Genomic DNA, 21,166 nt, shown 5'->3' with positions numbered 1-21,166 from the left:
CGTCAGAAATAACAGTATGTCCACTCTGTGTTCCCGAAGCCGGAGTCTCAAGGTGTGTCCACGAAGTTTACCGCGGCTGTACCTCCGCGGCTGTGATGGTGTTGACGTACGAGATTAAACGTAGACCACACCTTCAAAGGTGTGTGCACCGACAAGGGGGATGAACAGAGGTGACGTGAACAGAGGAACTGGGTTCGGAGAAATGACGAGAAATTTTATGTTTTGTGTAAAGCACACCCCCAAATTCAAGGGGTGGCAGCTTTGGTCTCGAGGATTCTGATCTGCTTGCTGATTGAGGAGAGGATTCGGCCACCTCTTACCTGGCAGAGGAGAGGTATCCATATTTTGTGGGTGAAGACGTAGCCGTATCATGCTCCCCCTTCCCCCTGGAGTCCTCTAAAGTCCACACCCCACCCCCCGCTGAGGTTTCTGCCTGCGCAGCGAGCTCGCTCGCCGTGGCCCCCGCCGGGCCGGGCCGGTCCTAAAGTGAGCTTCCGTTCCAGGTCGCCTGAACTGGTGGTCCACCGTGTGCACGAGCTGCAAACGCCTCCTTCCTCTGGCCACCACGGGGGACGGGAACTGCCTGCTGCACGCCGCCTCCCTGGGTGAGCTCCGCGGCGAGACCCCCGTGGAAATCCATGTCGGCGGCACCGGAGTCGGGCTGTGGGTAGAAACGTAGGGGGCAAGGAGACCCCCATTCGGCGAGAGACGCCCCAAAGGAGCTGCAACGGGGTGCGGGGGCTTGCCATGCCTGGGGGGGGGTCGCAGGAGGTGTCAGGTCTCTTGGTGCCCACGGCAGCCCCTGGTTACTGCAATCTCTGCTCTAAAGCAGAGGTCCCCAACCCCCGGGCTGCACACCAGTACCGGCCGTGGCCTGTCGGAGCCGGCCGCCCAGCAGGAGGTGAGCAGCTGGCGGGGAGCAAAGCCTCATCTGCACCTGCAGCCACTCCCCAGCCTCAGCTCCGCCTCAGGTCATCAGGCATCAGATGCTCATCGGAGCACTGGTCCCTCCTGCCACAAAGGGTGGGGACCGCTGCTCTGAAGGACACAAGGCCAGGTGGAGCCTTTAACATTCCTGGTCGGAGCCGTTTGGGCCTCTTTCAAAAGCTCTCCGAGGCTCCCACTGCGGTAGGAGCCACCCCTCACTGTCACCTCGTCCCTTCTGCCCGGCTCCAGCTGCCTTTCCCTCCCGCTGATTCTCCGGCAAGTCACGGGGTCCCCAAGGACGAGGACAGGCGCTGCCTGGCCTTCCCCTCCGCCTGGGAGGAGACCCAGCTCCCTCCCTCCCCCACTGGACTCCGCTCCGATGTCCCCTTCACGCCCAGGGTCACCCTTGGTGGCTCCGTCTCTCCTGCCACTACGTGCCCATTCGACGGCCGCCCCCTCCCCCCCCCCCGCCCTGTGGGCTCTGAGATTTTAGGGGCTCAGTCTGTACCGGTCACTGCCACGGGGCTTCCCAGCACCCAGAATGTGCCTCCCCCCACCATAAAGCAAGCACGGGATTAACTAGGTAGAGTGGATGGGACTCGGATGGACGGACGGACAGGCGGGTGGATGGACGGACCGACCGCCCCGCCGCTTCCCGCGGCCAGGGCCGTACCACTCGTGGCTGGGTCTCTGGACCACGTCCGCCCCCCTGAGCGCACACGCAGAGTGGCCAGTGTGTCCTCGTCCCCGCTCACCACCCAGCACGGCCGCAGCGCTGCGGAGAGGCCGCCCCGGGAAGCGGGCGCCGCCTCGGGCCCAGATGTGGGCAGCGGTGTCCGCTCCGCTCCTCAGGAGGCTGAGATGCCTGTAGCCACAGGCCGACCATAGGTGAAGCCAGGGGCCCTGCGTGAGGACATGTCACCAACTTGTCCCCATAGGCTCGCTCGCTCTCAAACGCAAGACCCAGTCCCTCAAAGCAAAGTTGAGACCGGGGTGGCTTGCCAGGGGTCCCAGAGAGGTAGCACCTGCTGTCACTCTCTTTCGCTAAGGAGGGGACGTGCTCCCTCATCACCCCTCGGGGACAGGCCACCCCGGGACAGAGATCACGCGTCTGCCGCTGGCTCGGGCCCGAGTGGGGCAGACGAGCAGCCTCTGGGCGAGCGACGGACGCGCAGGCCGAGTCGCCTCCTGACGAGTCCCCTCTCACGTCTCGTCCCTTCCTCTGCTCCCGTGGCAGGGATGTGGGGCTTCCACGACCGCGACCTGGTTCTGCGGAAAGTGCTGTACAGCATGATGCGGACGGGGGCGGAGCGGGAGGCGCTGAAGCGGAGGTGGCGCTGGCAGCAGACGCAGCAGAACAAGGAGGTGCGCGCCGCCCGCGGGGGGGGGGGGGCGGGGCCGGGCCTGGTGGGGGGGCGGGGAACCCGTGCAGGGGGGCGGGGCCGGGACCTGCGCAAGGGGGGGGCCGGGGGGGGTGGGGGGTGGTGCTGGGCCCTGGCCCTGGGGGCACCCGCCCCGTGCTGGGCAGCTGGAAGGTGGGGTGCAGCCGCAGGGGACGCCAGCCCCGCCCACCGCTTTGGCCCTTTGCAGTCCCACAGGCAGACCCCCCCCCTCCTATGGGAGTCGCCCCCCTCGCCTTCACACTGCCGCGGTCAGGCCTGGCACCGGGCGCCGGGAATGACCCGGTCACTGGGCGGACTCCCCGCAGCACTGAGATTAGAGATCGGGGTTCCGGAAAAACCTGTCCGTAGCAAACGGGGACAGCGGGTGACCACGAGCAGGCGCGCTCGGCCAGGCCGGCGCCCTGAGACGCCCCTCCGCGCAGTCAGGGCTGGTGTACACGGAGGAGGAGTGGGAGCGCGAGTGGACGGAGCTGCTGAAGCTGGCCTCCAGCGAGCCGCGCACGCACCTCGGCAAGAACGGGGGCTCGGCCGGCGGGTGAGTGCCCCCCTGCCCCCCAGGCCGCCCGGCCTCCCGGAGCAGCCTGGGAACTGGTGCCGGGGGCCACACGGCACCCCGAGGCGGGGGAGACGAACAACCTCTGCCCGCAAGCGTCAGACGCTGCACGAGGTGCGGAAGGGTGTGGGCATCGCGGGCGCCTTCGCGACACTCTGGAGGGGACACTGGCCGCCGCGCACTTCGCAGGCAGAGGACTGAGCTCACCGCCTGTGTCCCCGAGCTCCTGGGACCCCATGCACCCCGGTGCGGGCAGAGGCGGGGCAGGCACGCAGGCGCGCGAGCCCCCGCAGGCGGCACGCGGCTCCGCGGTCCTCCCCACGCACTTGTCCTGAACCCGCCAAGCCCTGGAGCCTGGCGAGGTTTCAGGGTCCCCGGCTAAATGTCTCATTGCTGACTTCAAGACGTCACTCTGAAGCCGTCACACGTGTTTGTGACAGAGAGGCTCTGCTGTCACGCACCCGCAGGGAGCGGCGTGCTCCTGCAGACGCAGGGCGAACGTGCGGGCGTGGGCGTGACCGTGCGGCCCAACCGGGCGGCGCGGCGTCTCAAAGGGCCGGCTTGAGCTTTGGCTCAGACTTTTTCGATGCTGAGGACCAAGTTGCCACCTACAGAAAAAGTCTCAGCCAAACATATGTGAGGGTGGAGCCCCCAGAAGGACTGGAAGCCCCCAGAGAGCAGGGCCCGGCCATCCCTCAGGCCCACGGACTGACCGCCCAGCGGCTGACCCCGCAGCCCCCAGCAGCCCAGCCTGGGCCTTCTGCATCCAGCCCTGCTCTCACGGCCCTTCCAGGACAGACTGAGACATGGACAGGGGACCCACAAACAATGCTTACAGGGCCCTTTTGTCACGTTAATGACGTCAGCACCAAAAGTCTAGGACAACGTGGTGAAGACTCGGTCCATTCCTGAGAACTCTGCTCCCCCCTGCCCCACGCCTCCCGAGCCCTGGCGTGTGTCTGGGGTGTGCCCTACTGTCCTTGTTGCCGTTTCGGGGTGATGGGCTTGCAGGGCAGCAAGTTTCTTTCAAATGGTTCGGGGGGGTAAAAAGTTACTTATGTTATATGGGCAACTTTCTGAGAGTTTTTGGTGGCTGCCAACTACTTTTTTTAAGTATTAAAATAGGTATATTGAATTACCAAAACCAATAAACCAAGACAAAAATAAATAGATGCAATGAGAAAAAGCTCCCTGGGTGGGGAGGGTGAATTCCAAGGACCCACAGGCTTTGTTCAGAAGTCACGAGCTTTGGCAGGCGGCGTGTGCATAGAGCCACGGCCCCAGGTCACCCGCCCCGTCTGCTGCCTCTGGCCCCACCGGCTCCCGCCCTCACAGGCCTCCCCCAGCGAGTCCTGGGTCCCCCCCACCCGTGTGCCCAGGAAAGAGCCCACGTCCCACTCGCCTCCCCATGCTGCCTCCCCCCAGGGGCGGGCCGGCTGTGGAGGGACATCAGGCCTGTGGCTTCTGCCCGAATGTTGGGGTCCAGAGCGGAGGTGGTTTGAGCAGCCGGGGCGCGGGCCGAGGCGGCTGCGCTGGGCCATCGGTGGCTCTGTCCCCTCCCGCTCTGGGGGCTGGAATTCCAGCAGCCTCCTCGCCGCTCCCTCCTGTCGGCATGTTTTCTAGAAAGCCCCAGGATCTCGGTATCCACGTGCCCGGCATGCCGCACCCTGGTGGCTAAGGCTTCAGTCTGAGTGCGGAAACCACAGGAAGTCTTCCTCCTCCCACTCCTGCTGGGTCCTTGTCACTCATGCCCAAGTACAGCCCCCCCACCCTGCCCCCCGCAGCCTGCCTCTGCCACCAGGAAGACCCTGTCTTGGTGGCCGGCAGCCATCACACTCGCCTCCTGAGACCCCCCGACCCAGGGTGGGGCTGGGGGCTGGGGGCGTGAGGTGGCCCCAGGTGGCTGTGATGTCCAGGGTCCACGGAGACAAGCACGGAGGGGAGGTGCTCCATCTCCACGCCGCCTTCCCGAGCAGCCCGGCGACGGGCCGCCCGCTTTGTCTCCTAGTGTGGACAACGCCGAGGACCCCGTGTACGAGAGCCTGGAGGAGTTCCACGTCTTCGTCCTGGCCCACATCCTGAGGCGACCCATCGTGGTCGTGGCGGACACGATGCTGAGGGACTCGGGCGGCGAAGGTAGGCCTGCTGGTGACCCCAGAAGCGCGGTGGTGACCCCGGAAGCGCGGCAGCCCAGCCGGGCGGGGGGCGGGGACGGAAGGACGGAGCTGCGGGAGGCCAGAGCCCTGCTCCGCGGTGCTGGAGACCACGTTTCTCCCCGTCCCTCCTCCCTGTGGGCATCTCCCACTGCCCCAGTGGCGAGAGGCTCAGCCGTTCATTCACCCTGTGTCACCAGCAGAAGCCTTGGGAAATCTGGCCAAGGGGGGCGGGGACTAAACTCAGGGACACGTGGCCCACAGGAGCCCAGAGTGCAGACAGCCCACCCTGCTGGCCACACGGCGCTGAATGGGGAAGCTGCAGGAAGCAGGAAGTCAGGGGGAGCCTGGGGGACAGGGCAGAGGGCCGCCTGTCATGTCCCCACAGACCACGAGCATCCACAGCCCTGTGCACACGCCTTGTCCTCAGCCCTCCCCACGAGCCCCGGGGCGGACACAACATCCGGGACCCGCAGAGCAGGGCACCGAGCCCCACAGGCCACGCAGGGGTCCCAGGCGCCGGGCTCAGGCCCCAGGGGGCCGGGCCCCACCTCAGGGTGGCGGGGGTGCCGTGTGTCTCCTCCACGCGCCCTCACCCGCGCTCGTGCCCGCAGCGTTCGCGCCCATCCCCTTCGGCGGCATCTACCTGCCCTTGGAGGTACCTGCCAACAGGTGCCACTGCTCGCCACTGGTTCTTGCCTACGATCAAGCACACTTCTCCGCCCTGGTGTCCATGGAGCAGAGGGACCAGCAGCGGGAGCAAGGTGAGCGGCGCCTGCGGCGGGGGGGCGGGCCGGGCACTGGGAGGGGGATTGGGCACGGAGGGGGGCGGGGTGGACAGGGTGTGGGGGGTCCCAGGGGTCGGGGCAGGCACGGGTGGGGGAGGGGGCACGGTTCGGGGGCGCAGAGGGGCGGGGCGGAAAGTGTGGGGCAGACACAGGCGGGGGAGGGGTAGCGGGGGCGGGCGTGGGGGGCGAGCGCAGAGGGGCGGGGCCACAGGGGCGGGGCAGGGGGGGAGGGGGCACTGTTAGTGGGGCGCGGGGTCCCCGCAGCCCCCTGGAACCTGGGAGCTTGCTGGGCAGTGACGGGCTTTGCGTGAAACGACCGTAGGTGCGCTAAGTGTCACCGTAACTTACACGAGAATGCGCAGCGGTCACCCCCCCTTCCCGCGCACGCGCACTCCGCGTGGTGTGAGTGACCGTGGCCGTAGACTCCGCAGGCGTGACGCCCGCCCCACCCCCGGTCCCTCCAGTGGCCAGTCAGCGACCACGGCCACTGCCGGCCTGCGCGGTGACGTTTCGGTGGCGCTCGGCTGCCCTGGCTCGCTGACCGCTGCCTGCCGCAGAGCGGTGGACAGCAGCCCAGACCACGGGGTTCGTGACCGAGGCCTTGACGGGCACAGGTGCGGGTCCTCGGTCAGCGCGTGGCGTGTGTGCTGTGGCCATGGTGGGTTCCGTTTGGGACGGTCGCTGTCTGCTCGCGTCAGCCGCCAACAGGTGTGTGACCAGCTGAGCGGAGGGGGAAGTTGCTTCTTTTTGCCACTTTGGTTTCTGGCTTGGACCGAGACTCCCCAAGGAGATGGACGGACGGGTGGGAGGGGCTGGTTTCAGGCCCCTGCCGTGGGGCGTGGCCCTGGACGTTGTGGTGACTTGTCACGTGGCCACGTGGGTCCTGGAGGAATGAGGTGCAGGGGCGCAGCCTGCGCTGATGGGACTGGCTGTCGGAGAAGGCGTGGGTCCCAGGGTGGCTGAGCGGGGTGCAGGCCTCCCGGGTGCCCCCGCGGAAGGCACAGCCCCCCCCCTCCGGCTTTGTGATGTTTTCGCGGTGGACACGGGTGCGGGCCGTGGCCGGCTCCTCTGGGTGCAGAGACGGGCGCAGGGTTCGCCTCTGGGGCCTGTGTGTCCTGGCCCTGGGGCTGCACTGTGACCCGTCCCACCTCAGGACGGGGCCAGGGTGCCACCTTCCACGCAAGGGGACGCGAAGCTCGTGGCTCCCGCGGGCTGGGCGAGGTCCCTGCGGGTGTCGGGGCCTCACCTGCCTGCAGAGAACACGCTGCTCTGGCTGCTTTTCATCTGACGTGTTCAAGGACATCAGCTCTTAATGATGCTATGACCATCGCGGAACAGTCCCTCCATGCACCGAAGTCCTCGGTGTCCTCCGGTAGCCTCTAGGAAACAGGGTTTCCTGTCCCTGAGCCAGGCCTGGGCCCCATCCTTGAGAACCGCTCCGCAGATAAGCCTTCCCGGCCACCACGGGCACTCGGCACCCGCCCCTGCCAAGGACCCGCCACAGGCGAAGCGGAGCAGACGCAGCGCGAGGTCACGGCCAGGGGAAGCCGCCCCCAGGCTCCCCAGGCACGTCCCCCACTTCTGGCCCTACAGTAGGGGCCTCCCTACCGTCCACACGGGGCAAGCTACTGCCAGCGTTCCTGGCCTCAAGCACGTGCTGTTCGTCCCCAAAGTCCCCTGTCTGAGCACATGGCCCCGTCCGAGCAGGCAGTGCCCACGAGGACCCTGGAGCGCCTCGTTCTTGAGGAGACATGGCATTGTCACGAACCACCAGGGCTGCCGCGGTCCTTCGCTGCTCCCCTGGAGCCCCAGAACGCAGCCCCTGAGGGGGTCCTGTCCGCAGAGGCCCCACAGCGGCGGGTGGGGGGCGAGAAGATGATGAGCAGGGGGAGGGGGCGTCCCGCCTTCTACCCAGGCCCCTGGGGACCGGACCAGGCTATCGTCTGTGACATCGTTGGTTCTTTTGTTAAAAGAATCATTTATTTAAATTAGCTTCAAGTACACAGTACATTGGTTAGACATCTGTGTAGTTCGGAAAACGATCCCCCCAATTGCTCCCTCCCTGCCCTGGCCCTCCACCTGGCCGACGTGTTAATGCTGACCGCATTCCCTCTGCCGCGCTCCCCATCCCCGTGGCCATCAGCTACTCGTTTGTACTTCTTTAACCCTTCGCCCCCTTCTCCCAGCCCCCCAAACCCTTCCCTGTCCATCACCAAATTATCCACTATATTTGTGAGTCTGTTTTTGCTTAGTTTTTTCTTCTTATTTCTTAGATTCTGCATGTAAGTGAAATCATATAATGTTTATCTTTTTCTGTCTGACTTAAATAACGCGAGGTCCATCAAAGCAATATCTTTTTCCATCCCCTTCCTTTTAGTCTGTGTGTGTCTTTTAATCTGAAGCGAGTCTCTTATATTCTTCTTCTTAAAGAACTACCTCCAATATTTCTTGTGATACTGGCTTAGTGGTGATAAATTCTTTCAGCTTTTTTTTTTTTTTTTTGGTCTGGGAAGCTCTTTATCTGTCCTTCAAATCTAAATGATAGCTTTGCTGGATAAAGTATCGTTGGTTGTAGATCCTGGGTCTTCATCCTGTCGAATATTTTTGCCAAGCCCTTCTGTCCTGCATAGTTTCTTTTGAGAAATCAGCTGCCAGTCTTATGGGTTTTCCCCTATAAGTAACTGTCTGTTTTTTCTCTTGCTGCTTTTAATATTCTTTCTCTGTATTTAACCTTTGGCATTTTAACTAGATGTGTCTTGGTGTGGGCCTCTTTGGATCCCTGACTTGGAATTCTCTGAGCTTCCTGGGGTTTTATGTCCATTGCCTTCACCAGGTTAGGGAAGTTTTTCATTATTTCTTCAAACAGCTGTTCAGCATCTTGATTTTCTTCAGTTATGCTGATCAGACGGATATTTGGATCCTCAATAGTGTCCCATATGCTCCTTCAATTATCTTTATAGTCTTGGCATCTTGTCTCTTGCCATTCTGCTGCGCGCCCCTGGCTTTCCCCTCCTCCAGATAGGGCACGTGATCCTTTTCTTTATTCACTTTGCTTATTCCATTTACTATGCTTCTCATCTCAGATAATGTATTCTTCGTTTCATACCGGTTCCCTTTCATAATTTCCATTTCCATTTTTATGTTTTTTTATCTCTTTGTTGTTGAAGAGCTCTACGCTTCCCAAAAGTTCACTGAGCACCTTTATAACCAGTGTTTTGAACTCTGCATCTGTTAGATTACTTGACTCCACTATATCTGGATCTCTGTTCTATTCTATCAAATCGTTTCTGCGTCTTTGTCTTCCCATTTTGGCTGCCTTTCCGTGTCCGTTTCTATGTACTAAGCAAAGCTCCTAATTCTCCCAGTCTTATTAGTGTGGACTTGTGTAGTAGGCGCCCTGTGGCACAGTCCTGAGAGGGGTCCAGCTGCAGGCCAAACTTAGCCCAAGCCCGTGCCCCTCCGGGGTCACCTGTTAAGATCCAACAAGCCATCCACAGATGCTGTTCTTATAGTTACCTCAAGAGGCCACCCTAGAAACTGAGGCCAGCTGCCTCCCGAGTGAGTCTCAGCAAGGAGCACCTGACTCGCCGAGGGCACACCTGGCAGTGGCTTGGGTGGGGCGGCGAGTTGCGGTAGGCGAGCTTTAGGGACTCCTCTGGGTGGAGCGTCCTCTGGGAGGCAGTTTGATGACGTCAGGGCAATGGCGGCGCAGCGGGAACACACAGGGCTCGAGGGCGACAAGCGGGACCCGCCAGCACTCTGTCCAGGGTGAGTCGTCTGGCGGCGGCCTTCACTCTGTGTCTCCCCGGAAGTCCCCGGCGCCCCCTGCGCGCAGCCGCATGGGCCCTGGTGCTCAGGGCAGTCAGGTCCCGGGCTGCGAGCATCCGCTCGGGGACGCGGGTCCTCTAAGAGGCGCCTGCGGCGGCCGCGGCCTCCGTCCCGGCCCCTGCAGCCAGGGCAGCCCCCTGTCCCCGCCTGCCCCGCCTTCTGCCGCGGCAGCGAGCTTTCTCGGATTTCTCCATAGTCGTACATTTCCCCATAGTTGCTCCTCTAGATCACAGGTGATTTTGTTTTGCGGCTGCTGCGCCTTGTTTCCATCACGGCTTCGATTCGGTCGCCGGAGGGATGAACAGAGCCTCTGTCATCCACGCCATTTTTTTCCAAAAACTGACATCATTGGTTCTTGACCCACAGCCCTCTCCAAGGGCCGCCAGGTGGCCGGAGCTGTGGGCGGGGCTTCGCGGGCACAGAGCTCCGCCCTCGGCTGTGCGCTCACCCGCCATTGGCTCATGCGGGACCCCAGGGACCATCAGTCCCGACCTGAGGCTCGGGGAAGAGCTGCGGGGGCGAGGAGGGTCTTTCGCGAGGGGCCCGGCAGCCGGAGCCGCGTGTCCTCCCCACTCCCGTGCCCCCTCCTCCCCGGACGCCCACGCCCCGCTCCTGGGCGGGCCCAGCCCCCGCCCCCGCCCCCACCTCATCGCACATGGGTCCGGAGTGCTCGGTTCTCCGTGCGTCCTCATGCGACCCCTTCACCCCCTCTTCCTCCCCCCCCCCTCTGGTCACCAGCACTTGTCTTCTGTATCCGCGAGTTCGTTTGTGGTCCCAGCTCGTTCGTTGGTCCTGTTTCGTACCCCACACGTGAGCCAACGCGAATGGCGCCTGTCCGTTTGTCTGACTGGTTTCCCTCCGCATCGTACTCTCTAGGTCCCTCCATGGTGTCGCAGCGGGCAGCATGTCACCCTTTGTGACGCCTGAGCAGGGGCCCCGTGTACGCATGCCCAATTTGAGCTTCTGTTCCTGTGCCCACTGGGGTCCCACGGAGAGGGGCCTGCAAGATGCGTGGACCCCGGTACCCACAGTCCCCAGGCTCCAAGTCTCACTCAGCCCCCAGCTTGTCAGCAGCTTCATGAATTCTCCTCCCGGGGCTCCGGCCGCGTCTGCCCAGCTTCCACGCACGTCCATCTCCTCGGAGGCACCTGTCCGTCCTCCGGTTTGGGGCCGGCCGGCCGCCATGACGTCAGCGCTCTGACGGCTGCGGGGAAAGCGGCAACATGCCGTCTGCCTGGCCGGACCTTGTAGTAAAGCTAGGACAAGGCCCTGGCGTTTTTGTGCCCCAAACAGAAAGCAGGGGTCTCCAGGCTGGGTGAGACGGCGTCTGTTAAAAGACAGGACAGGGCCTTTTCAAAGACAAGGGACATGTCTGCAGCCTTGCTTTGAAAGGCGCTTGCTGTTCGTGACATTTGCCAGCAGAGGGCAAGCGGCCACAGCACACGGCCTCTCACAGGGGTGAAGGCGGAAAGCAAATGTGTGCCGCGGGAGGCAGAGGCCCCCAAGCCACCGACGCCCGTGGAGCAGCCTGTCCTGGAGGGCTCCCTGTCGCGTGCAGCCGTGGGCGGGGTTCTCGGGCCTTGCGGCTCCAGCCACCCCACGTCCACAGCTGTCCCCTCTGCAGGGAAGACGCCTTCCATCAGCCCCTGGGTGCCTCGCTTGCTAGCGGGCATGTCCCTAGACCCTCACTCGGTGCCTGCACCCCGACTAGGATCCAGGCCGAGAGACTGCGGGACCCCCAGGTGGCCAAGCTGCAGCCCCAGCCGGTGACCCCGGACTTGCGCTGGGATGGGGGCGGCCAACTGCCAAGCATAGGAATCTCGGGAGCCCATGGCAGGGAGGCGAGGCCGGGGTGTGGGGCTCACCACCTTGGCCCCCGGCGTCTTCAGCCGTCGCCGCACTGGGGGGCAGTGTGCAGAGGGGGTCGCCCAGCTCCCACCACGTCCGCTCACGCCCCACGCCGTCGGCGGGGTCTGCGCAGATGCCTCCCATTGACACCTCCCCAGACGCAAGTCACCCGAGGTGCAGCCCCAGAAAGTGCTTCAAACAGATTATTATTCTAGAACAATCGTTGCCAGGTTTGCCTGCTTTTAAGAACAGCGGGGGATGTTTGTTTGAAATACAGTCCTTGGGTCCTTTTCCTGGACATACTGGCTGGCGGCCGGAGCGGGGGCTGGGACTGGCACCTTCACCAAAGCCGCCCTAGCAAGTGCCTCCCAGGGGCCTCTGCCGCCCGCCACCCTTCCCTGTGGGTGGGTGACTCGCGGGACCGAGGGAGGCCAGTCCTGAGCCAGTCCTGAGCCCTCCCTGGGGCCACCCTATGAGACTGACTGACTACCCTGCCGCCCAGCCCTGGGGAGGAAGGGCGTTCTTTGTGTCATGGCCGTGTCAAGGCCAGCCGAGCGCCCTGACCTCCCAGCCAGAGCTGGAGCTGCCCAGTCCCGGCTGGGCCAGAAGCGGAAAGCCCTGAGCCCGGCGCTGTTCCTGGCCGGCGGGGGGCGGGGCAGAGATGCGTGCTCGCGCCTTCCCTGAAGCAACACTGGAGGGCAGCAGTGAGCCACTCGCTCCGCTTTCTTACGGGGAAGTCAGCTGGTAACAGTGTTGTTTTGGGTTGTTTGCAAGGCAAGGTGGGGCAGGCCCGGGCAGGGGCGGGCCTGGGCCTCGCCGTCCTCAACAGCTCAGCTCTTGGCGTCCAAGGAAAGCAGCCTGTGGGAGGCACCCTGACCTGCGCCACGGCCAGGCAACAGCTGGCCACCACAAGGAGGGGACAGACACCGGATGCAGTGCCCCAGAGTGGGGCAGGGAACAGGCCTGTGACAGGGAGCCCCGGCTGGACGCCCACCCCCAGCCTCCCTCCCCAGCGGTGAGGGGCCGGCACACCTGCTTCCCAGGCCAGTGGGCGGCGGAGGCCCCCACACAGCCGATGTCACACGCCAGTGTGCACCAGGCTCCTGCCCCACACCCCCTGGAGGCCACCCCAGTGTTGGGACAGGCAGGCTCCCCACAGCAGCCAGGCACGCCCCGCCTCTCCCTGCAGCCAATGACAGGCAGGAAGGCTGGCGTGGCCACGTGGGGCCCAGGCGGGGAGGCAGCTGCTCAGAACGAGGAACTGGGGCCGCATTGCCCCTCTTCCTGCCGCTGGCCCCGGCACAGGCGTGGGTCGGGCCACTGGGGGGCGCCTCTCTCACGGGCCCGCAGAGGCACAGACACTCCCTACAGACCCCATACGGGCCTCACAGACCCCAGACAGGCCCCACAGACCGCAGGCAGGCCCCACAGACCCCAGGCGGGCCCCACAAACCCCAGACGGGCCCCACAAACCCCAGACGGGCCCCGCAGACTCCATATGGGCCCCGCAGACCCCAGACAGGCTTCGAAGACCCCAGACGGGCGGGGGGCAGCCCGCGGTGCCCAGCCTTTCTCAGGGCCCACAGCCGCCCAGGCGGCTGCTCCACCAGGAATGTTTGTGGTGGGTCAGTCCCTCCCCACAGGCTTCACTGCTGTCCCCACCCACATGTCACCTCCTCAGGAGGATCCCAGCCGGCCCTCAAAGGCTGGCCACCTTCCCACGGCCTGCTGTTCACTCACGGAGTGTTGGTCACCTGCCCCTCCTGGCCCCAGCTCAGGGTGTGAGCTTCCTGGGCCAGGGGCGCCTGGGGCCACGGAGCCCCCTGAGCTCCCTGCGCCCCCCCCACTCCCGAGCCCTGCACTGAGAGAGACCTGAATGAAGTGACACTGAGCAGAGCGGGCGGCCCCCGCTGGCCTCCCTGCACGCTGGGCCTTCTCTGGGAGTTGGGTGGAGGGCCAGGCCCCAGGCTACCCCGACCTTCAGGGCGACCTTGCACCGTGTGCTGAGTCTGGAGTCCTTCCCCAGCAGAGACAAGGTGATAAGAGCTCTTCCCTGCCCGTCCACAGACCCGAATCCTCAGCAGGGTCCAGACGATGCCTCCAGCTTTTCAAAGTCCGCAATAAATGTGAAATCTTTGAGGTGTCTGTAGGGTTTAGAGACCTGTGATCTCAACGCCCCTGCTGGCACCGGTGTGCCGTGGAGGTCACCACTGCTCGACTGAACCACGGAGACACCTGCCGTGGAGCCCCTTTGCTGTCCTCCCTGGGGGCTGCCCCGGGGCCGGCTGGCACGGCGTCTCTCTCCTCTGTTCCAGCCGTGATCCCCCTGACGGACTCGGAGCACAAGCTGCTGCCCCTGCACTTTGCGGTGGACCCCGGGAAGGACTGGGAGTGGGGGAAAGACGACAACGACAACGCCAGGCTGGCCCAGTAAGCCTCCGCCGCGCGCCCCTCCGCCGCGCGCTCCTCTGCCCGCTCCTGCCGCCTGGCCGCGAGCCCGCAGGCGCGGCGGGGGGCGCCTCACCCGTGCCCCTCTCTCGCCAGCCTGATCCTGTCCCTGGAGGCCAAGCTGAACCTTCTGCACAGCTACATGAACGTGACGTGGGTCCGGATACCCTCGGAGACCCGGGTGAGCCTCGCGTGCGCGCAGACCCGACGCGGCGGCCGGAGGTGGCCATGTGGCGGCAGGCCGGGCGCCTTCTAAATGCTGGGGCTCGGGCGCGGTTCAGCCGCCACCCAGCGCCCGCCCCCAGCGCGCCCTGGTACCCCGCCCCTGGCTTCCCGTGCGCACATGCGTGTCCAGGAGTGTCTGTGTGTGGCTGCGCGCTCCGGCCAGGGGCGTTTTGTCCCGTATTTCCTCCAGGAAAGGAATAAACACACCCACTCAAAAACAGTGTGGGCGACTCACAACACAGCGCTCTTTCCGCCGCCTCCGCGGGGGTCGGAACGCTGCGTGCGGGGCGCAGACGGCTCGTTATAGATGGTTCGCGGGTCCTGGGAAACGCCAGGGAGGCTGACGTGTGTCCCCAGCGCCCCTCTCTCCCTTCCCAGGGGCAAGGAACAGTCCCCTCCCCCAGGCAGGGTCTGCCTGTCCCTGCTTCCGCGCGCTGTGAGGAAGTATCTGATGTTTGTCAGCTCGGTAGTGCGTTCCAGGCATTTTAGGCGTCAAGGGTTTGTGATAACTTTGTTTAAAGCTTACAAATAACTGGTGGTCCGCAGACGTCAGCTTAGGCAGGAAGTGGGGCTCGTGCGAAAGGCAGTCAGGGCCCAGGACCTGCGGGCTCTGCTCGCGGCCCCGTCACACGTCAGCCTGGGGCTGTATCTCATCCCCGCGGGGGGCGGGAGGCAGGCACTGCTACCCCACTTTACCGATGGCATGAGAGACAGTCGGTGGCTGCCTGGCCCTAGAGGCCTGCCTCTGAACCCACACTGCCTGCCTGTCAGGCGCCCACGCTGCACCCCTGCGCTGCTGTGGGCGTGCCTTCCGGGCGCCCAGGTGGGGGTGACGACGCCACTCAGCGTCCAGTACCAGGAGGCGCTTGGCCGGGACACAGCTCAGCCTCACAATGCGTAGGGCCGCCTGCCAGGCCTCGGTGGCCCCACGCCAGAGGCAGGGCCGGAGCAGACAGCCCTGGAAGGGCCCTTCTGGCCCCGGGGCCCCTGAACCAGACCCAGGACTGGGTGGGGAGGGGAAGGAAGGCATGGGGGACTGGGAGGTGCTGAGGGCTGAGCGCACCCCACCCTTGCTTCGGGGTCCTTGGGGCCCCCAGGGCTTTACCCCTCTCTTGGACCTGCTTGGGGGGGGAACAAAAATAAAGTGGGGAACAGTGGTCCTCCAAGGCCCCTGCCCTGGAGGCCAGGAAAGCCCATGCCAGCTCGGGTCATGCCTGCTGCTGGCGAGGTCCCTGTCGGAACCCTCCCCTCCTCCAGAAGGGAGCCCCGAAAGATGGCAGGACAGCTGCCCGCTCTGCACCGGCTCCCGCCAACCAGCGGGCTGACAGTGGGCCTCGCCCCGCATCTTCACAAAGGTGCTTTCTCCCCACCGTCACCCCCAGCCCCCCTGGGGAGCCCTCTCCTGGGAAGAGTGACGTCTGTCTTGCTAAGCCGCGGTCCTATTTCAGAGTCCTCAGTTGTGCACTCCGCACGGCCAATCTGAGAAAGAACGCAGAGAGTAAAGTGAGCAGCCATCACTGAAGGGAGGGGGTGCTGTGTCCCAAGACCCAAAGAATGAGGTACTGGGGGTGAGGCGTCTGTCCCCTGCCTGAAGGCGCAGGTGGGACACCTTTGTAGGAGAGATGCCTGCAGATGCAGGTAAAGTGCTGTCCTCACCTGAAGGCCTCCACTGCTACAAAGACACCAGCCTAGTGCCCCTGTGTCCTCTCTCTGACCTGGCACAGAGGGTCTGGGGCTCTGAGCCAGGCCAGCCTCTGCGGCTTCCCCCCCACCCCCCCACCCCCCAGGGTTCCAGGCGACCAGGGAGACCATTGGGGTTGCAGGGGTTGCGGGGGCAGGCTCTGTCTTCATGGGTCCCGCATGGGGACAGCTCGTCCATAACCTCCTTCCTGCCCGCTGGTCCCTTTCCCCCGCAGGCCCCTCTGGCGCAGCCGGAGTCCCCGACGGCGTCCGCAGGGGAGGATGTGCAGTCCCTGGCCGACTCCCTGGACTCGGATCGCGACTCGGTGTGCAGCGATTCCAACGGCAAAAACGGCAAAAACGGCAAGGACAAGGACAAGGACAAGCAGCGCAAGGAGAAGGACAGGACCCGCGCGGACTCCGTGGCCAACAAGCTGGGTAGCTTCAGCAAGACGCTGGGAATCAAGCTCAAGAAAAACATGGGCGGCCTGGGCGGCCTGGTGCACGGCAAGATGGGCCGCGCCAACGCGGTGGGCGGCAAGAACGGCGACGCGCCCGAGCGCGCCAAGGACAAGAAGGCCAAGTCGCGCAAGGGCAGCAAGGAGGAGTCGGGCGCGTCGGCGAGCACGTCGCCGTCGGAGAAGACCACGCCGTCGCCCACGGACAGGGCGGCGGGCGCGTCGCCAGCGGACAGGGGCGGGGGCCCGCGCGGCGACGCCTGGAAGTACAGCACGGACGTGAAGCTGAGCCTGAACATCCTGCGCGCCGCCATGCAGGGCGAGCGCAAGTTCATCTTCGCGGGCCTGCTGCTCACCAGCCACCGGCACCAGTTCCACGAGGAGATGATCGGCTACTACCTGAGCAGCGCGCAGGAGCGGTTCAGCGCCGAGCAGGAGCAGCGGCGCCGCGACGCGGCCGCCGCCGCCGCCGCCGCCGCTGCTGCTGCCGCTGCCGCCGCCGCGGCAAAGCGGCCGGCGCGCAGGCCCGAGGCCGAAGGCGCGCCGGGCTCGGAGCGAGCCTCGCCGGGCCCGCCGGCCGCGCCGCCCACGCAGCTGGTGCTCAAGTTCAAGGGCCGCGCGAGCCCGGGGCCGGCCGCGGGTGCGCGAGCGGCGCGGGCGGCAGCAGCGGGCGGCGCGGCCTCCCCGGGCGCCGGCGGGGGCGCGCGGCGCGCGGGCGCCAGCGGACCGGCCCCGGGGCGCAGCCCCCCCCGGGCGCCAGAGCGTCATCCACGTGCAGGCGGCGGGCGCGCGGGACGAGGCGTGCGCGCCGGCCGTGGGCGCGCTGCGGCCGTGCGCCACCTACCCGCAGCAGAACCGCACGCTGTCCTCGCACAGCTACAGCCCGGCGCGCGCCGCCGCGCTGCGCACCGTCAACACGGTGGAGTCGCTGGCGCGCGCCGGGCCCGCCGCCGAGCCCAAGTCGCAGACCTACAGCGACGGCTTCGGCGCCGCGCGCGACAGCCTGGAGTTCGCCGACGCCGACGCGCCGGCCGCGCGCGCCCCCGCGGAGTGCGGCCGCGCGGGACCCGGCGCGGCGCAGCGCCGCTGCCAGCGCGACAACTGCGCCTTCTACGGGCGCGCCGAGACCGAGCACCTGTGCTCCTACTGCTACCGCGAGGAGCTGCGGCGGCGGCGCGAGGCGCGCGCGGCCCGGCCCTGAGTGCCGCGCGCCCGGCCGCCCGCAGGGCCGGCGACCCCCGTGTCAGTGCCGTGTGCGTGTCTGGTCAAACGTCCCTCCTGGTGCCTGAACCTGCACTGACGCCACTCAGGTAGTAGACGGATAGGAAACAAGTCATACTGTCGCCGGTGGGTGCGCTGGCTGGCCTCTGCCGCGTCCGCGGAAACTCAGCCATCGCGAGGGTATTTTTGTCCCCAAATAAAGAGATTTGCAGCCCTTTGTTTTTAGAAGGGAGTGTTTTACATGCCTTTTTTTTTTTCTTTTGGCTTTTTTTCTCCTAACCCAGCCACTGACCTCCTCCAGGCCGCGGTCACACGCGCGGTACCACCCCGGGCTGAGGAGCAGCGGCTCCGGCAGTGCGCGGTGGCCCTGCCCCGGTGAGCTCCGCCTGCCTCCCCTCCCGGGTGCCTGGAAGACAGGGGGCGCTCGGTCGTCTGCTGACACTCTGGCTGCCACTGCGGCTCCATTCCATAAGCAAAAGCTCCTCCCACAGCTCCCCCGCCCCCCTCCCACCCGAGCGACATCCACACTGCCATCCAAGCCGCAGGCATCGTAGCACGGGCACCGGACAAGCTACCTCGCAGGGCGCGGTGAGGGGTACTGGTCGCCCCGCTGCGGGGCGCTGCAGGTGACAGGAACTTTCTGCAAACACCCCGGGTCCAAAAAAAGCAAGGTACCGAATCACTCCTTGGAGTGGCCACCATATAAGCAAAGATGCCAGCCTGCTTATGTCTCCTTTGAAGACATTTCCGCAGTGGACTGTGCCAGATGGCCCATAGGGTGTGACCGTGGGTGCCCCAACAGAAAGGCGAGGAGTTGACACTTTGGTCGCCGTGGAAGCCCCCACTCGCCGCTCTGAAACCCAACTGCAGAGGGACACTGGCGAGGAAGCCACCCCACCCCACCAGGTACAGGGGGCCACCCCCACCGCCCTGCCCCCACACGGCAGGGGTCCGGGATGACCCCGCCTGTGGCTCCACCAGTGAGGGGGCAACCCTGTCCCTGAGCAGTCCCTTTTTTGGTGCCTCCTACATTTCTTGAGGAAAAATAATAATAATGTGTCCTTAGCTACCCCGTTTTGTGCAGCAATATGCAGCCTCTTCTTTCCAAGATTACCTCTGGAGGTGATGTTCTTAGCCAAGGACACGGGAGTTAAACCTGTCTCACGAGGGAGAACTCGTTTCCAAGAAAACAGAAGATGGGAGAAATCCTCGCGAGCGAAAAGAATGCCTCAAAACCTGCGAGAACTTCGGAGAACGTCTGCTAGCCCTAAGAAAGAGAAAGCACCCAGCCGGCTGTGGGTGTAACCTCAGGAAAGGCAGGAAGTAGGTCATCTCTTCATTGGAGCCAGCTTCTTCTCCAGAAAGGATGCTCTCCCGCCAGACACAAAGAGCAGCAAAAAAAAAAAAAAAAAAAAAAAGGGAGGGGATTTTTTTTTTACTTGTTTGAAGAATAATCGAATGTGATTCCTGTAAATTTTTTTGTTTTTAATTATTCCACCGCACGTGGAGTTTTCAGTAACTTATTCACGTTTTTTGCCTAAGTGGCTCCTTATATTGATCGGAGTTATTTATGAAATAGAATCTTTAAGACATTCTTTGGAAGTTTTACTTTTCACGCTGAACAATACTTTCGGTGTAGTGATTACTGACGTCACACCCCTGTAGTAGCGGGGTTTCTTTTGTTACTCGGAACGAAAAAGTCATTTTTAAAAAATCTCTCGTCGAGAGGGTTCATGGCAGCTTTTGGACCGGCTCTTCATGTCACGCTCTGTCACCCAGAGCTGTGACAGGAACTGCCACTTCGCCTGCACACACCTCGGTCTTGGAAGCTTCGACGCCTTCGAAATGCCTAATGGCACTGGACGCGAACACACAAAAGTCAAGGAGGCATAATGCCAGTTCTCGCTTTATTTTTTTTTTTAATTTTTTTAATGTGAAAACAGCCAATCAGAAATTTCCGAAACTGGCTATGCAAATATTATTACTTTCTCATGCTCTCTGCCAGGTTTTGTTTTATTTGAAAGGCAAGCAGAATAAAAATCGTCCACTGTAATAAGAGAGGAAAACCTTCCAAACCAGGCAGCGTCATTCACAAGTACTACCGGATAATGGTGACCTGGTCTGGCTCCTTGAATCTCAAAGTCACCTCGGCCCCACCCCCACCTGACAGATGTGCCATGAATGGGAGCCTGAGGTCCAGCCCCTGGCCACCTCACGGGCTCCTAGCCACGTGGGGACCCCGGGGTATCTGTGGGCTACGCCCTCATCTGACGAGAGACAACTTCATCCACCTCGCTCGCAAGCAGCCATGTCCCTGTGTGAGCGATCTGCAGCCATCCTTCCTCTAAACAGTGTCACAAGTAAGCGAGTTACTGCTCCGTTGAAGTCACCGGTCCAGTGCACCGACAGCACACTCCACGTGGCTCTGAAATGCCCCCAAACACCCTGAAATGCCCCAAAATGCTCATTAGACTCTGGTCCCTGGTCTGGGACCAAATTAGCTACAGGGCTGGGCAGGGACTAGTAGGTGCTGCTGTGTAGTTCACGTGTGGCCCAGAGGTCCCCAAATGTCCTTCTGGGACCTGGGGGCCTTTCGTGGAGTGGGGAAATGGAAGCAGGTAGGGGCACTGGGCAGAGGGACGGACGCCAGTCCCAAGTCTGGAAAGGCCGCGAGCCACCCTCGCCCGCGTCCGGGAGCGGAGGACCCGCCTGATCCCGCCCAGTGTCCCCTTCTGGGAAGGTTAGACGTCTCCAAAGTTCCGGAAGGATCCCAGGTACTTCTAAACCCCGTAATTTACTTCGCATTTCCTGCACACGTTACCTGAGTATATGCTATTTTTTAAAAAGAATATATTGTTAAAGGAAGGTGTTTCTCAGTGTATTGTCTGTAGATTTTATGCTGTTACGTTGAAATTTTACAAGCCGAGTTGAAACTGTACTATAGAAATTATTTTTATATTATTTTCAGAATATGCCACAGAGCAATATTTTGTGCCCTTCCGTGGCCACAGAGTTGTCCCCTGGGAGCGGGCGACGTGGGTGGGAAGGGGCCGTCCTGCCGGCCCTTGGTCTCAGTGCTTCGTGCTGTCCGTTCAAACGGCCCCCGCAGTGGGAGCGGGTGGGTGTCCTGCTCCCTCGCGGAGGAATGGCTCGGGTCGTTCCTGGGCTGGGTTCTGTACCTTTGCCCCCGGGGAATACTTCACGTTCGCCAAGTCACTTTGGGCTTTTCCTTACTCGGTGGCCCGAGGAGTTCCGAGAGGTTTGCACCTGCGCCCTTACGATTCCGCGTTTCCCGCAGCGACGCGGCTTGTCGCTTTGGTCGCTTAGTCAGGAGTCTGGTGACTGAGGACGACAGGACTGCAGCCCCGGGGTGCGCCCCTCCAAGGGGCTCTGGGGTGCGGGGTGTGAGGATGTGGCCCCCGCCCCTCCCTCAGCACCTACTAGCTTATTTTTCAAACTACTTTGCAAAAAGAAACTTAACCTACAAAATATATTTTACGTTAGTTAAGGAAAAAGGGCTGGACCCATCCGTGTGGGGTATTTGTGCAAGGGAGAAAAACAAAGGTTCTGCCGAAGCTGAGTGTGCGAGGTCCTCCTCCGAGCCGGCGGCACCGTCCCCCACGGTCGGGTCCCT

At 63.4% G+C, this 21,166-nt stretch overlaps 1 protein-coding gene across 1 annotated transcript in view; it reads left to right on the top strand.

The window, feature by feature from the left end:
• OTUD7A (OTU deubiquitinase 7A) overlaps positions 1 to 17,512 on the top strand; it is a 64,177-nt gene extending 46,665 nt beyond the window's left edge. The window contains 9 exon segments of the mRNA XM_036232067.1: positions 504 to 605; positions 2,165 to 2,292; positions 2,753 to 2,865; positions 4,892 to 5,019; positions 5,651 to 5,800; positions 13,816 to 13,930; positions 14,045 to 14,129; positions 16,090 to 17,057; positions 17,059 to 17,512. Of these exon segments, the coding sequence (XP_036087960.1) occupies positions 504 to 605; positions 2,165 to 2,292; positions 2,753 to 2,865; positions 4,892 to 5,019; positions 5,651 to 5,800; positions 13,816 to 13,930; positions 14,045 to 14,129; positions 16,090 to 17,057; positions 17,059 to 17,512 (2,243 nt within the window).
• Positions 17,513 to 21,166: the final 3,654 nt, after the last annotated feature.

Source organism: Rousettus aegyptiacus, unplaced genomic scaffold, assembly GCF_014176215.1.
Source record: "Rousettus aegyptiacus isolate mRouAeg1 unplaced genomic scaffold, mRouAeg1.p scaffold_m13_p_14, whole genome shotgun sequence".
In the NCBI taxonomy this organism is placed as follows: domain Eukaryota; kingdom Metazoa; phylum Chordata; class Mammalia; order Chiroptera; family Pteropodidae; genus Rousettus; species Rousettus aegyptiacus.
This window is presented reverse-complemented; position numbering and strand designations above follow the sequence as displayed.